Genomic DNA, 14959 nt, shown 5'->3' with positions numbered 1-14959 from the left:
AGAAATTACTCAAAGGTTTATGAAAGGAAAAAACACATTAAATTCCTCAAACTGATGTTCTGCACTGACCTGCATGTGGCCTCCTGTATCCTGCTCTCGGTCTGCTCCCGCAGCAAAGCGTTCAGCTCCTTCACCTCGGCTGCCATGGTGCTCTTCGCAGTGCGCAGCTCGCTTGCATATTGTGCTTCGAGCCTCTGCTTCAGAGCCACCACCTGAGGGCTCTCCTCACTCTCCAAGCTAGCATGTAGTTCATGCATTCTTTGTCTTTCTACAGTCAGGAGCTCCTCAGCCTGAGCAAGCTTCTGCTCCAACTCCCTTTTCTCCTCATTGGCCACTTGGATTTCTTCCCTTATGGAGGCCATGCGCTCCTCTGCCTGAGCACAAAGTTGATCCTGAAGCTGGAGTTGTTCCTCAGTCACACGGGCCTTCTCTTCCTCCTGTGCCTGCTCAAGTCGTGTACGCAGCTCCTCTTCAAAGTTTTTCTTTAGCTTAAGAAGGAACGAAAGTTAAAAACAAGAGCCATGATTTTCATGTAATAAGTACATTCGTGATTGCGTATTGTAAAAAGTGCATTTTAGTGAAAGCCCTTTAGAATCCCACTCTAATCATGTGACCATCTCCCCATCACAGATCTCTGTACAGCACAAATAACTTCTAGCATGTGACTGCCTGGTAGCATCTTCTCTCACCCTGTGCTCCAGCTCTCTGAGCTCCTCAGTGGCTCTCTCCAGCTCTCTCCCATGCTGGAGGGTGAGCTCTGCTAGCTCTTTCTCCAGGCCAAGTATGCGTTCAGTGTCAGAGGCGAGCTGGGTGAGCCGGGTTTGGTGCTCCTGAGTCTGGACTCGGGTCTTCTCATCAACCTCAGCCTCCACCTGACGTGCCACGTCTCTCACCGACTGCAGCCGCAGCTTTGTTATCTCTGGATATTGAAAAAATAAAAAAAATATAAAAAGAGAATTAAATAAAAAGTAGAATCAGAAATTGATAATGAGGTGTGCAGGATCTCACCTTTGAGGTGGCTGTCTGAAAGCTTGGCCCGCAGTTGTTCGATCTCCAAAGCGTGTTTGGTTTTGAGCTGGTCCATGTCATCGTAGTAGCAATCAGTGAGCTCCGAGCGAGCTTGCAGCAACTCCTCTCTGTAGGACAGAGCCATGCTACAGCGCAGCTGCTCCAGGTCCTGTTTGTGCTTTTCTTCCAGCTGCAGACGCAGGGCATCAAGCTCCATCTGTGACGTGTTAATGGAGTTACAGACCAGGAACAGGAGAATTCAATCATTTTAAGGCTCTGGCAATTCTACTGCCCAATCTCATCAGTACTAATATAAAACACCACCAGCGTTCCTACACATTATTCATTTCAAAATTACATACATTTTCCACTTCCCTGAAGATTTTTTACATCTGAAATAATGCTTTTAAATTCCATCTATAACATGCATTACAATCTCTGATGTTTTCCATGTGTTCAGTCACACAGTAGGGGGCGCCGTATTGTCATGACAACTTCTGCCTTACAACTGAACAACTGATCACAGCTGCGCAAATACGGTCTAGAGTCGATCTTTCGGCAGCGTCCACACTAATCTATTTTTGTTTGAAAACGCATATATTTCTCTCCATTTTGCGCTTCGGTCCAGCGGTCTTGAGTGGAAGACTGAGCGTTTTCAGATGTTTCAGTGTGGATGAGCAAAATTTCGGGAAAACAAGTGTAGACGCAGAGTATTTTCTACTAATCCATGCCTGGAGATCACTCAAATCAAATCACACTTTCATACTTTTCTAAAATGCGTAGGCAGCCTGCTCCACATAGTCTCACTAACCAATAACTGTACCTTGTGTTTCTCCAGTTGCTCTGTAATCTCTGCCAAAGAGTCCACTCTCTCCTCCTCCTCGGCCTTTCCATCAGAGAGGAAGCTGTTAACCAAGAAAGATGCATAAAGAACATTTTTCCCCACAGTTTGTTCTTGATTCAGTTTTTTTTTTGGTCCTGAAAACACGACTGCACCTCGCATGCACACGACCTACCTCACATCTCCAGCCTTGAGGGCAGAGTCCTCCAGGGCTCCCTCTATGAGGCGTAGCTGCAGAAGAGAAATCTCCTCACGGTGGTTCTCCTCGCTGGCCTGGAGACGCTGCTCAAAGTAAACGCGCAGGTTCTCCAGCTCAGTCTCATTTTGCTCCTGGAGTTCCCGCCTCTGCTGAGAGAACTCCTGCTTCAGTCGCTCGAGGTCATCGACACGTGATGTACGTGCCAGTAACTGCTCCTTCAAGTCTGTTGTTGGAGGAGGAAAATAAATAAATAAAGAGATTGAAAGAGACACAGGGTGAGAGGGGGGTTTCTAGGTGTGTATTATTTTCTTCTCCCATTTCAAAATCGTGGAGAATGATCTGGTACCTCCAAGTTCCTGCCTACTGGTCCTCATGCTCTCCAGCTGAGACCAGAGGTTAGTGATCTCCTGCTCAGAGCTGGTCTTTAGTGCCTCTTTTTCTGTGAGCAGACAATCCACCTGAAACAAACAGAACCATGGTACAGTCAGAAGGAGTTTGGAAATGTACTATACTATAAATAAACTATAAAGAGATAAAAAGTGTTCTTTTTTAATTAATAAAATATTTTTAATAAATTTAATAAACACGCGGTAGATCTACCTCCTGCTTGAGCAGTTTCTCCTTTTCTTCCAGGTCATGCATGAGAGTTTGCTGCTCCTGTAGCACCACCTTGTGACTAGCAACCAGTTCTTCAACAGCACCTGAATAAATATCACAACCTCAACACCAAGCTCGTAACAAAATCAAAACTGTGTGTGTGTGTGTGTGTGTGTGAGAGAAATAACATTTTAAGCCCACTCACGTGCAGCAGAGTCCCGGTCGGACCACGCCTGACTCAATTCGGACTCCAAATGCTTGATTTCGTCCTCTTTAGATCGCTGAAGCTCCGAAAGCTTGTGCTGCGTCTTGGCTAATCTCTCCTCGGCATTGTTCAGGGCTTCCTGAAGCTCCGACTGCTTTTTGTTAAAGTCTTGCATCCACTGAGCCTTTGCGTCCTGTCGGAAACAAAAGTGTGATTTGTAAGGCATCTCTAATAAATTATAATAAAAAAAACCCCAAACAAGCAAAAGAAAAAAACAAAAACAAAAGAAACACGCTTTTACCTCTATTCTACCGGCCTGCTGTTGCTCCAGTGCTGTCCATTCGTCTGAAAGGCGTTTTTCCCACCCGCAGTTAAGATCGTCTTTTGGGAGAAAAAGTTATACCGTCGATACGTCAGAAATGAAAAAATAAATAAATAAATAAACAAACATTAACAGAATGACACATGTTCCAGCCTCACCGATGGCCAGTTGGAGCTGAAGCTCAGCTTGTCTCTCCTGCTCCCTGATCTGCTCCCTGCTCTGCTCTCGGAGCTTCTCGAGCTCAAACTGCTGTCGCGTGTGGAGCATGGCGCTCTCCTGAGCCCACTTCTCCCTCAGGTTGGCCTGCAGCTCGCTTAGCGCCGCCTCCTTCTCCTTCTGCAGGTTGGACTGTGTGAGCTCCAGCTGCGCCGTGTGCAGGTTGGTCAAGCTCAGACGCAGAGCCTCCAGCTCCAGCGTGTGCTGCGTCTTACGGGTATGAACGCAAATCCGATTAATCTCCGCCATAAACAGCGTCTAACGAAAGGCAGTAATAACAAACACGCTTTGCACCGACCTGTACTTGCGAAAGCTCTGCTTGATGTGCAGCCTCCATGCTTTCTCGAAGTTCCTCTGAGAGCTCGGCCTTCAACCGGTCAACTTCCTCTCTTCGCTCGGACGCCTGGTCATCCATCTCTCGCTGATGTTCTCGCTCGTGCACCTACACAGAATCAGATTTGCAGATCGCATCCAAAGAGAAAAACATTTAACGAAAAGGGTTTCAAAATAATACGTGATTTAGGATAAAGACCTGCTTAATTAGCATAATCTGCTTCTTCTGCTCCTCTTCCAGGTTGGAGCGCAGCATGGACAACTCCTTCTCCAAACGCAAACTCCAGTCCAGAAGCTGAAATGAAAGAAATATGACCAACTGATGAGTCGTTTCCGATCGATTAAAGACAGCAGATATTAGAAGTAGTTTTACCTCCTGTTGATGTTTCTCCTTAAGTCTCGTCTTCTCCTCTTCGTGTTTCCTCAACTCCTTCTGCAACGCGTCCTCCTTTTCCATGAGCTCCTCCTCTGCTTTCTCTCGAGCTTCCTTCATCTGCTCGAGCTCCACATCTTTTTTTTGAAGCTGGAGCTGAATAAAAAAAAAAAAAATTAAATATGTTTTGTTTGATCGCGACTTGATGCCTACAAAAATAAATGACCTGGGGAAAATTTTTTTATAAAAAACAAAAGAGAAAGGAACATAAGAAATTTCCCACACCTCAAAGCTCTCCAGTTCAGATTCCAGAACCTTTTCCATGTTCCTGTTCTGTTTTTCTAGCTCCAGCATTCGCGTCTCTAAAGCAGCTTTTTCTGCAGAACCCTGACGTACCGCCTCCTCCATGTTATTCAGGTTCTCTTTAAGACACGTCAGCTTGAACTCCAGGTCGTCTCGGACCTTCTCCAGTCTCTGCACGTTCTCCATTCGCTCCTCCACCTCTGCTCTAAGCTCCTGGATCTCCCTGTATTTGGAGTCCACCTCTAAGGTCTTCTGTCCTAGCAGCACGGACATGGTTTCATTCTTTTCCCTCTGGTTCTCCAGCTGGGCAATGACCTGGTCACTCTGAGCCTGCAGGGAGGAGAGCTGATGACCAAACACTGCATGGACTTCACAGCTTACTGAGTCTCCAGCCATCTTCTGCTCCTGAATGTCTCGGACCAGCTGCTCTTTTTGTTTTAGCTGGAGAATAAGCTTGTCCTTGTCTTCCTTTAGTTCCTCCAGAAGCTCCTCTGTGGAAAAGTTATTTTCTTTAAATTCCACATCGGGCGTCAGCTGCTCGTTTTCTTTTTGGCTCTCCAAGTAGCTGTGGTTGTTCTTCAAGTTGTCTATCTCGTGGATTTTCTCATTTAGGATCTCCTCGAAGTGAAGCCTTTTGTCTCGTTCTATCTCAAGCTCACACTTGGTTTCCTCAAGCTCCTCAGATGCTTTACACCAACGCTCTCGCGCTTCGTCCAACTCTTTGGCAGAGCATCGAACTTCTTCCTGAAGAACATCCAGCTGTCTCTGTTTCTCCTCCAACTGCTCGGTGAGATCTCTGCATTCCTGGATGAGAAGCTCCTTGCCCAGATCCATGCTTGCATTCTGCGAATTGGAGGGTGAATTGAAGCTCTGCCATCGAGCCTGAGTAAAGTCCATGCCATCTGTTCCAGATGGTTGATTATCTGGGTTTGTGTTACAAGAACCAGATTCAAAGTGCACCAAAAATCTTGATTCATCTTCATACTCCAACTTGGAGACAGAAGAGTTGATGCTGCACTCCTGTAGACTTTGCTCCACCAATGAGCTTTCATGCTGTACAGCAGATCTCAAATACCTCTCCATCATGTCATCGATACCTGAAGCATTCATACTTAACACAGCTTCTGGAGAAACCTCTGTGGTCATCTCCTGAGTGTTTTGTTCTTCAGAGATTTGGATCCAGTTCCCACTTGCGTCAAGCTCAGAAGGTGCACTATGTAGGTCATGATTTCGGATTTGTTCGAGCAGTTCCTGAATTTGTTTGACCTCCTCGGAATGCTCCTCTCGGAGACGTCTGATTGCAGCCTCATGTGCTTCACTTAACTGCGCTACATTCAGCATCCTCTCCTCTTCCAGGGTCTGGAGACGCAGCTCACAGTTGGCAATTTCAGCTTCGTATTTGGAGCGTTCGTGTTTGAACGTTTCTTCTTCTTCCCGAAGCCTGCACTGAAGTTCTTGCACCAGCCCGTCTAGACGCACCACATCCTGGTTCAGTCGTTCTTTCTCTTCCTTGAACTGCTGCTCCTCACGGGCTTCTTTCTCCACTCGCTCGAGATCATCCCGAACAGTCTTTAAGAGAGCCTCCATCTCTAACTTTTCCAGCTCGAATTTCAAAACAGTCTCCTGCAGTTCCTCTGCACGTTCCTGCGCTCGCTTGCTGTTCTGTCGCTCTTCGTCCAGCTCGTGTTTTAATCTCTCGATCAGATCGCTGTTTGAATCGAAGTTATCAATCTGGGGTGAGATTCTTCCATTGTGGCATGAACTTGATTTGCTGTGCTCAGTGTTATTCGAGGTGAAAGCACTCTGGATCTGTGAAAGCGAATCCTCCATGACCGCGAGCTTCTGTTGGAGAGCCGTGATCTCCGTTTCCTTCTGAGCCAAGACGGCCTGTTGATCATTACTCATCTAGAGAGAAGAAACACTTCCAAGTATTAGAAAGGTGCAGCTGGAACACCATATTTAAATTTTGATGGAGCACAAATACATGATGTGTGTGTTGTATGCGATACCTGCAGAGTCTGCTCTACACGTAGCTGCCTGTGGGTTTGAGACAGATCCAGCCATCCCACACTTTTACTGCGCAGATATTCTTTAGCCTGAGAAATCCAAATTTAATTCTAATTAAATGACTCAGGTACATTGACACATGACTCTTTGCATGACCACATCTCAGATACAAACTAGATAAATACGCAGATCAGAACTTCCACCAATTCCTGTCCTGATATCACAATTATACGAAGCGCACTGAAACCAAGAGGCCCAAAACCTATTCTAGTATGACTTATGCTCCTGAAAGCACACTCAGACGGTAGTGAAAGATCTCCTGCACAGAAACCTGACCTCAAATCCACTGAACACCTGGAACATCATGTTCCATCAACATCAGTGCCTGATCCTGAAGAATATGAGAAGAGAGAGAAGCTGAAATAGCAACACACACCCACACATGATTTTTCATCTGTCCACAATAAGGATGTGCATCTCCATAACTGAGGCTGATGCAATTCATATATCAGTGCATAGTCAATGATATGATGCATTTAGGATGCATGTGAAGCGGCCTATGATGCGATACCATGCAGTGAGATCAGATTTCGATTCATTTCAATACAATGTAATAAAAGATGATTCTTTGCAACCCAATATGGTAGATAGTTCTCTTATTTTCTCTGCTTCAAACTGAAAGCAAATCAGATTCACTTAAATGCCTTCAGATATCTAATACATGTCCCTTTCACAAACAGGCCTATGTAATGCAAAAAAACACAAATAAATAAAAAATAAGTGAAAATCAACATGTTAATTAGGTTATATCATGTTAATCGGTATTCTATGTGACTCTCAGGACACGCCTCGTTCTCCGTAGTGTTGCGATGAGTCATATTCACGTAGCAGCGGTGGTTTTGAGAGAATGCGCTCGAGAAACGGTTTGGAGAGGAGAAAAATCACGTGTCAAATATAGGTCACAAATTATTGGTTGCTTTCTAATTAAATTTTTTTTTTTACCGGTGCAAATATGTTAAAAAAACGATGCATCGAATTCCACCTTGTGTCCGAAGCACACTTTTTACTCTCTTACCATCCCTAATCCGTATACATTCAGTTGTACAGCCAAAACCCGATGCTCTATGACTGATGCCTCACCTGCTGTAGTTGCTCCTGCAGCTCCTGTATCTGACCAGTCAGCTGCTGAGCTTCCAGCTGCACCTGGTCTCGACTCATTAGCGCCGCCTGCAGGTTGACACTGAGCTGCGAGATGATCTCATTTCGTTTTTCCACCGCTGCCTGTAACTGCTATGAGGCATTACGAGGAAATAGCATGAAGATATAATAACCTCATATATATAAAAATGCAATTTCCACTGAAATTTTATTTAAATCTGATGAGAACTCCTTCAACTATTATGATTATCTGTGACAACAAACTAAAAGCACCCAAATCATCATTACCTTGAGTTGTTCTCTGCTTGTGTGCGAGTCTACGAGTTCCCCTAAAAGCTCTTCTTCCTGATCAGGTTGATCTGCTGCCAGTCTGTCCTCAGGAACTGAGCTCTGTTCCTCCAGCATCGTTCGGTTCTCTTCTAGATCACCAGAGTCATGAATCTGCGCCGACTCCTACAAGATCAGATCGAACGTTAGTAGATTTTTGACGTGCAAATAAAGAAGAAAGAAACGGAATCAAACCTCAAGCTCCGATTTGTCGTCAAGTCCATGAACGTCCTCGGGTCGGGACGCCACGTGCGCCGAATCCTCGTTCGTCTCGGGGGTCTGGCTCTTTTTCTTTACAGTCTTCTTTGGGTTTGCACTGTTGTTTTTCGCCCGCTGCTGTCTGAAGTGTGCGAGCTGCGCCACAGGCCATGTAGAGAGAAAAGTACGGCAGAAAATAAAAGCAAATTCTAAGCCAAGTTTATTATCGATGCAGAGCTGATAGCATTGCTGGAGAATCATTAAACCAGCCAGGCACAAGAAAAAAAAGTTTCTTCCCAAAGGCAATCTACATCATGAACACTTCAATTATTTCTCTATTGTACAATACAATAAAAAAAAGTGCAACAAAATTAAAATGTGCAATTCCACTCGACTTATTATTATATATGCTTCTGTATTTTTTAGTGCAATAATGCTCTACTCATGTTGTTAATGCATTTTAATTAATTGTTTGTTTTTAGCCATCTCTATTAAGAATAACACACTAAGGAATACCATTTGCAATTGTTTGGTTTATGAATGTAATATTTGGCATGCATTATGTAAAAGTTTACAACATTTAAACATGTTGCTTTTTGGTGGATCACAGCAAATCATCTATTTTAAAGATTATTTGTAATTAACATCTCAACTTTCAAGATATCGAATTTAATTACTAATGCAACAATGAAACAACCAATGACGTAATGAACCAACATTTGCAGCAAAACACCAAGTTTTCAGGCAGAACAATGAGCGAGAAAACTTCATTAGTCACGTTAGTATATTTTAATATATATTGAGTATATATAAAGCCTCAAATTAATCAACTTGCACACTGAAATTATTAAAATATCCACTGTTGAGCTACAAGTCAAAATTATGCAGGTTAATCACCAGCTAGCAAACATGGGCTAAGCTAGTTAGCAAGACTTTTTTTTTTTTTTTTTCTCAGCCACACAAACCTTCGCTCTTCCGGCTTCTAGTTTCCTTTGTCGTTCATCCTGGTCCATCTTTTCGAGCTCAAGGCTTTCATAGAGACCGGAGAACTTTGCACGACAGAGTTTACGGTTGAAGACGCGGTGCTGCGTCCAAGTTGAGAGAAAAATCACAACGGAATAACTGTCAGTGCAAAAAAAAATTCAACATGGCCGCGAAGCTGGATAAGCCCCGCCCTTATGAGGCCTCGCGACCAATCAGAACGCACGGCTGCGAAACCGACAGCCAATCAAGTCGCTGCGTGAGGCACGCGCACCTGTGCCGTTCAAAATACCGTCAGTCAAGTTGAGCGCGAGACGCAAAATAAATAAACATCAGTAATATTTATAGACATTTAAAAAAAAAAATTTACTTGTTATACGGATTTAAAAAAATTTATATTTATATACGCAGGGATTTTTTTTTTAAATTTATAATAAGTTTTCGATTGGTTCCAACAAAAAGACACGCCCACAATCCCTATAAAGCGCGGGCATGAGCGCGCGAGCTTTGACTGACACTTTATTTTGGAAGCTTAAATATTAATTAAAAAAGTAATCATATAAAGAAATTATGCATATTATATAACTCATAAAAATAATAAAAATATTGTGCAAAATGCTTTATGTTTCCTCCAGTAAATAATTTACTTACGAGAAAATAAAATAAATAAATTACAATTATATATATATATATATATATATATATATATATATATATATATATATATATATATATATATAGTATAAAAAAATTATATTAAATGCAGGATTTAAGTCACTGTTATAATATTATGTAAAAAAAAAAGCACTTTTGAGTAAATACTCCCATCTCCCATTGATTAAAAAACAACCCATAAGTTTAATATATGTATTGTTTTCTTTAATATTCTGTAAAACATGTTGTAGCTGCTATACACAGCTGTTAACTTCACCAGTGACTCTCTTTCTTCTATTCTTTGCTATTAGTCAATAAGCTTTTTAATGTTACAATTAAAAAAAATTAAATATCCTGAGGACTTTCACATTTCACTTTGCACCTGAATCTTGCGTCTCTGATGATTACGAAGTGGTGGCACTGAAGAAGAATACCTTCTGGCCATTCAGCATTGAGCATCTATGATAAAGGCTCTTTAGGCCAGTTCTAAAGCACTTGATTTACTTCACAGAGGATGGAAATGAAGTTCCTGTTTTGAATGCAAATACATTTATGTAAGATGATACAAAATTCAAATTGTGAATTTATAAACTATCATCACATTTTGCATCTAAAATCCATGAAACATGAATCTGTATATGCAGAGTAGCTCTAACAAACAATAACAAGATGCAGCTCCTTTATAAAATCTCCCAGTGAAGTAAATAAAGCAGGATGCGTAACATGGTAACAGCAGGGTTGGGCAGAGGAACACAGAGATGTTTCTGGCAACCAAGGCGAGTCTACAGTCTACAACAGACCTAGGTGGAGAAACATGACTCCAGTATATGACTCAGAACTTGTTCACCAATGTTAAACAAAAGAGCACATAGAAACTTTAAACCTGGTTTAGAAGCTATTTCACTGTAATGGCCGATCCGATTTTGGACCAAATGACTCGTCTGAAATTAAAACTGCTAGAAAAGGTGAGAGAATCATCTTTTTTAGGGTTTCTCAAGTTTACTAAGTTTACTTTCTCAAGTTAATAAATGCAAATATTTGTAATAATTAGGTTTTCTATCTAACTTATTACAATATATTAGAAAATCACTGCAATCCTGTGTTTTATATACAGCCTTCTTTAGATGTAAATAATAATATTTAATATATAAATCTGATTAAATGTTTTTAATTTAATAAATCTGATTTTTTTAATTGCTTATAAACATATTATAATAATTGCCATGCTATTTATCCTCAGTAATTAAAATATTGAACACAATTTTTTTTTTTTAGAATAATGTCATAAGCGTTTTTATTTTTTTAAATGAAGGCATTTATGAGTAACAGAAGTTGAGAAAAAGCAGAAACACAAAATGTGGATTCATGTAATATATTAATGACCTTGAGTTTATAATCTGTGTAACAGACTTGTATATTTAAAGTGACCTTGTCAGTCAGTGTTACAGTCCTGTAACTCAAGTGAAAATAAAAAAGGACAAAAGAACATTCTTCTCTCTTTCCTAGGATCTGCAGGAAATTGGGACAATGTCGCTTCCTGTTGAACAAGTGACCATGTAATAGTCCAGTAATTTTGTAGGGATGAATGTGTTCAGAAAGAGTGAATTAAATGGGTTTCTGTTTTCTCCAAACCCCAGGAAAATGAGGGTTTCCTTTCAAAGCTGAAGGAAATAACCAAACTTAAATGTGTTGAAAACATGCTAACCATTTTCTTTTCTTTGTTCTGAATTAGAGACTGGAGAATGAGAGAGCAGGTCATGATGAAAGGGCAGAATCAGCACTTTCCACAAGTAATGGCACCCCTGAAATTTGTAGGAAAACAGAATAGTGATACTGAGCGTTAAAATATTTTCATTAAAATGTCTATATATTGTGGGATTTACTTACTCTACAGGCAAGACCCTAGCCCTGATTTATGTTTTTTCTTTTTTTGTGTTTTGTTTTGTTTACTCATTTGTAATTGTTTCCCTCTTGTTTTGATTTGCCCTTTGCCTTTCCATGGTCACTTTCTCATATTAGCATTATATTGTTGTTATTAATATGCTTAAACGTATGCTGTGTGTGTTGACTGATCTGTTGTTGGTTTGTTTTAGTGAGAAAAAAATAAAAATATTATTTAAAAATAAATAAATAAATGAATAAGATTTTTTAAAAAGTCTATATATCACGAATATTACATCATTATGTGCAGTATCACAACCCATAGTGTTACTTTTTCACTATTTCAATAAATGTGTGCACTTTTGATAAAATTATAAATTATTATCTTATATGTTGGCCTCCCAGTTAATTGTTTTTTTTTTTTTTAAGGGAATCGACTATTTACAAGGAATTTGTCATTTACTTGCCTTTTATGTCTTCAACTAATTTTTTTTTTGACACAGGAAGTTATGATGGACGGAACGAAGCGCTGCACAGTGCACTGAGACGCAAAAGAGACTTACTCCGGAGACTAAGAGTAACAATATCATATAATATATAGACGTCATACTTTTTAAAAATGTTAACCTTTAAACCTCAAAGCTGTTGCATTCTAGATTGGTCAGAAAGTGTTGATAGAAATCATATTGTATTATATTGTATACTGATTTTATTTCGTATTTGTTTTGGTGTTGTTGGAGACAGGAACAGCACATGTTGGACGAGTTGGCAAGGCCTCAGACGTGGGCTGGAACTCGCCGACAGCATCATTATGAACCTCCTGCCTCACCCCCTGTTTATATCTATCAGTCTCCACCTCCAGCTCCTCCACCAGCCCCGCCTGCGCCTCGAATCATCCAACAGACTGTGAGAGAAACACTCGATCATCACCTTTAACTACAAGATCCAGGCTAAAGCTACATACAATTGATTAACATTGGGAATTCTCAGCTAGTATAAGACAAAATTTTTTTCTCTGTAGGTTCCACATCCGCCAGCTACCATCATCCAACAGCTTCCACAGCAGCAGCCACTTATAGCCCAGATTCCACCGGTCCAACCCGCCCCGTACAGGTCCGGCAGCATTAAAGAGGGTACGTCTGTGGAAAGGTTTTCTACAAACTTGACTGCAACTATAAAGCGATAAAAAGTATAAATGAATAAACTTGTAATTGTTGGTTGGAATAAACGACTTTATGATGGGCTGTTACAGTAAAAAACACTTCATCAATTCAACATTTTTACTGATTTTACTGATTATTTTCCCAAAACAGGAACCACCAAGTGTTTAACACATGCCTCAGCAGACACAATGTTTAATTATTATAATAAAAATAATGATCTTTGTTCTGTTATAACTTTTTATACATATAATCTTTTTTGTGTCGATCCTCAGACATGGTGGAGCTGATGCTCATGCAGAACGCTCAGATGCACCAGATCATCATGCACAACATGATGCTCAAGGCGCTTCCTCCAACAGCTTTGGGCACAAGCGGGAGTCCACCTGGGGTCCAGGTGATCTTCAACCTCTGATTTATTCATTCGTTCTTATAACCTGCCTCAGATGCTAACAGCTTCACTATGCCGTTAAGGGGAACTACATGAAAGCCAGAGAAGGTGCAGTTCACCATCATCACCACTACGGGCCGCCACCGCCGCTCCCTCCTATTGGCTACTCAGCTTGGCCATCTATGATGTCAGCACAAAGGGGAGGAGCTTATCAGCCATCCGTTCAGAACATACCTGGCCCGATTTCTCTGCCTCCACTCAACACGTACGTTTTTTTTTTTGTTTTTTTTAAAATCCATTACGTTTTCCTTTCACGTACTCAGAATGCAAAAAGAGAGAAAGAAAGTGAGGCCTTTAAAGAGGAAACAACTTTTATACACCAATATTATATATTCATAATTTCTAATTATCCCTAATTATTCATTACTGCATTAATAACTACTTTCCACTCATTTGTTCCGCTTGTATCCTAGTGTCACTGTTGATGGCGTAAAGACGAGAGTTCCTCTTGGATACTGAGGTTTGTTTGAGTTATTTATTTGATTTGTTTATATCGAGTTATATTTATAATCAACACTGATTACCTCTCATTTATTTCTTCCAGTGTCCTTGTTTTGTGATGAAGAGAAAACATATGCATATATATATATATATATATATATATATATATATATATATATATATATATATATATATATATATATACACACACACACATTCCTGAAATATGAAATATGTACATCTTTGTAAATCAATAATAAAACTTTTTAAAATGCTTGAAATTAATTTAATGAGCTGCTTATTTGTGTTTAGGCTGAATTAAATGTGTTAAAAATAATAATAATTATAACTGTTACATATTTAAACCTTTACATTTAAACTATTATGCAATTAGGTAATTTGGAAATAATTAAAATAACATGATATAAAATGATTTTTGAATAAAATTGTTTTTTTTTGGTGTTCATTTATTATTATTTTTTCTTGTTATTATTACTTTAATTACTTATTATTACTACTTACTAATTTATTATTACTTTTTTTTACTCTCCACAACAATGCACATATGCAATAGACAACTAATAATTTGCTTATTTGTTTGCTTACTTGTTTGTTAATTAATATTATTTTTTATAATAATAATAAAGTATATCATAATATTATATACTACTCTATCATCCAATGACGTTAATCGAGGGATCAAAGGGAACGGGAAAGAGCAACGTGTTGCCAGATCCACGTTTTAACCACTAAAATGTATTCTTTCGAAGTTGTAACAGTGACCTGCGACAATGTATGTTTATTTTTATGCCAGTAAATTGATCTATATTTTCTATATCTTAACGTTTATTGCTAATTGTGTTAATTGGTAATATATTGGTTGTAATAAAATGTATGCGTTAACATGACACTTGAACCAGTTTTAGTAATTTTGCTTAAATATATAGATACAGATAAAATGCACTGATTTGCAACACTTTGAGCACTTATAGTAATGATGGAGTTTAAAAAACTTATTTTTATTTTATTTTTCGAATAAAATAGACGTTGATTTGAAAGACCTGGCAACCCTAAGCAGCGGCTAACTGGCTGGTCGTAATCTGATGCGCGTGGCGGCTGTTCGATTCCAAGACACTGACTCAGGAATCTTAATGAATCTGATCCAAATGGGGGAGTTATTTTTTTTGTTTATAATTTAATACTAAAATTTGCAAACCACGGAGTTGGGAAATAAAATATAAATCGAATAGTAAAGTGTAAAATAACGAGTAAACGCGTGGTAATTCGTGCTATAAAAGACGTTC

The 14959-nt window shown here is 39.8% G+C and overlaps 2 protein-coding genes and 1 long non-coding RNA gene across 7 annotated transcripts in view; 1 reads left to right on the top strand and 2 right to left on the bottom strand.

The window, feature by feature from the left end:
- The window catches only part of pcnt (pericentrin), a 28826-nt gene extending 19621 nt beyond the window's left edge, over positions 1-9205 (bottom strand). For 3 of the 4 annotated variants that reach the window (XM_046874713.1, XM_046874782.1, XM_046874879.1), the window contains exons 1-18: positions 9053-9205; positions 8085-8243; positions 7851-8015; positions 7545-7694; positions 6407-6493; positions 4380-6302; positions 3921-4250; positions 3687-3830; positions 3331-3598; positions 3152-3231; positions 2851-3043; positions 2649-2749; positions 2395-2506; positions 2025-2271; positions 1832-1913; positions 1009-1225; positions 690-919; positions 70-488 (exon numbers count right to left, since the gene is read on the bottom strand). In XM_046874713.1, the coding sequence (XP_046730669.1) occupies positions 70-488; positions 690-919; positions 1009-1225; positions 1832-1913; positions 2025-2271; positions 2395-2506; positions 2649-2749; positions 2851-3043; positions 3152-3231; positions 3331-3598; positions 3687-3830; positions 3921-4250; positions 4380-6302; positions 6407-6493; positions 7545-7694; positions 7851-8015; positions 8085-8243; positions 9053-9100 (4955 nt within the window). In that variant the 5' untranslated portion in view covers positions 9101-9205. The remainder of the gene's footprint in view (positions 1-69; positions 489-689; positions 920-1008; positions 1226-1831; positions 1914-2024; positions 2272-2394; positions 2507-2648; positions 2750-2850; positions 3044-3151; positions 3232-3330; positions 3599-3686; positions 3831-3920; positions 4251-4379; positions 6303-6406; positions 6494-7544; positions 7695-7850; positions 8016-8084; positions 8244-9052) is intronic. The other variant, XM_046874973.1, reaches the window with a different exon arrangement.
- Positions 9206-10553: 1348 nt separating this feature from the next.
- On the top strand, positions 10554-13811 carry zgc:112416 (uncharacterized protein LOC550509 homolog). Of its 2 annotated transcripts, XM_046858119.1 has the most exons (9): positions 10554-10687; positions 11455-11512; positions 12107-12180; positions 12348-12509; positions 12625-12736; positions 13039-13160; positions 13238-13419; positions 13628-13674; positions 13759-13811. In XM_046858119.1, exons 1-8 carry the CDS (start codon positions 10631-10633, stop codon positions 13671-13673), a joined length of 813 nt encoding a protein of 270 aa, XP_046714075.1. In that variant the 5' UTR covers positions 10554-10630; the 3' UTR covers position 13674; positions 13759-13811. The 2 variants fall into 2 exon arrangements, with proteins under 2 accessions (XP_046714075.1, XP_046714083.1); XM_046858127.1 differs by having other exon boundaries at positions 13628-13775.
- LOC124391519 lies at positions 12295-12778 on the bottom strand. Its single transcript, XR_006926997.1, has 2 exons — positions 12645-12778; positions 12295-12507 (listed from the first exon to the last, which is right to left on the bottom strand). It is a non-coding gene; the product is annotated as an uncharacterized LOC124391519 (long non-coding RNA).
- Positions 13812-14959: the final 1148 nt, after the last annotated feature.

Source organism: Silurus meridionalis, chromosome 1 (genome assembly GCF_014805685.1).
Source record: "Silurus meridionalis isolate SWU-2019-XX chromosome 1, ASM1480568v1, whole genome shotgun sequence".
NCBI lineage: Eukaryota > Metazoa > Chordata > Actinopteri > Siluriformes > Siluridae > Silurus > Silurus meridionalis.
The sequence above is the reverse complement of the archived record's forward strand: the minus strand, read 5'-3'. Positions and strand labels throughout refer to the sequence as shown.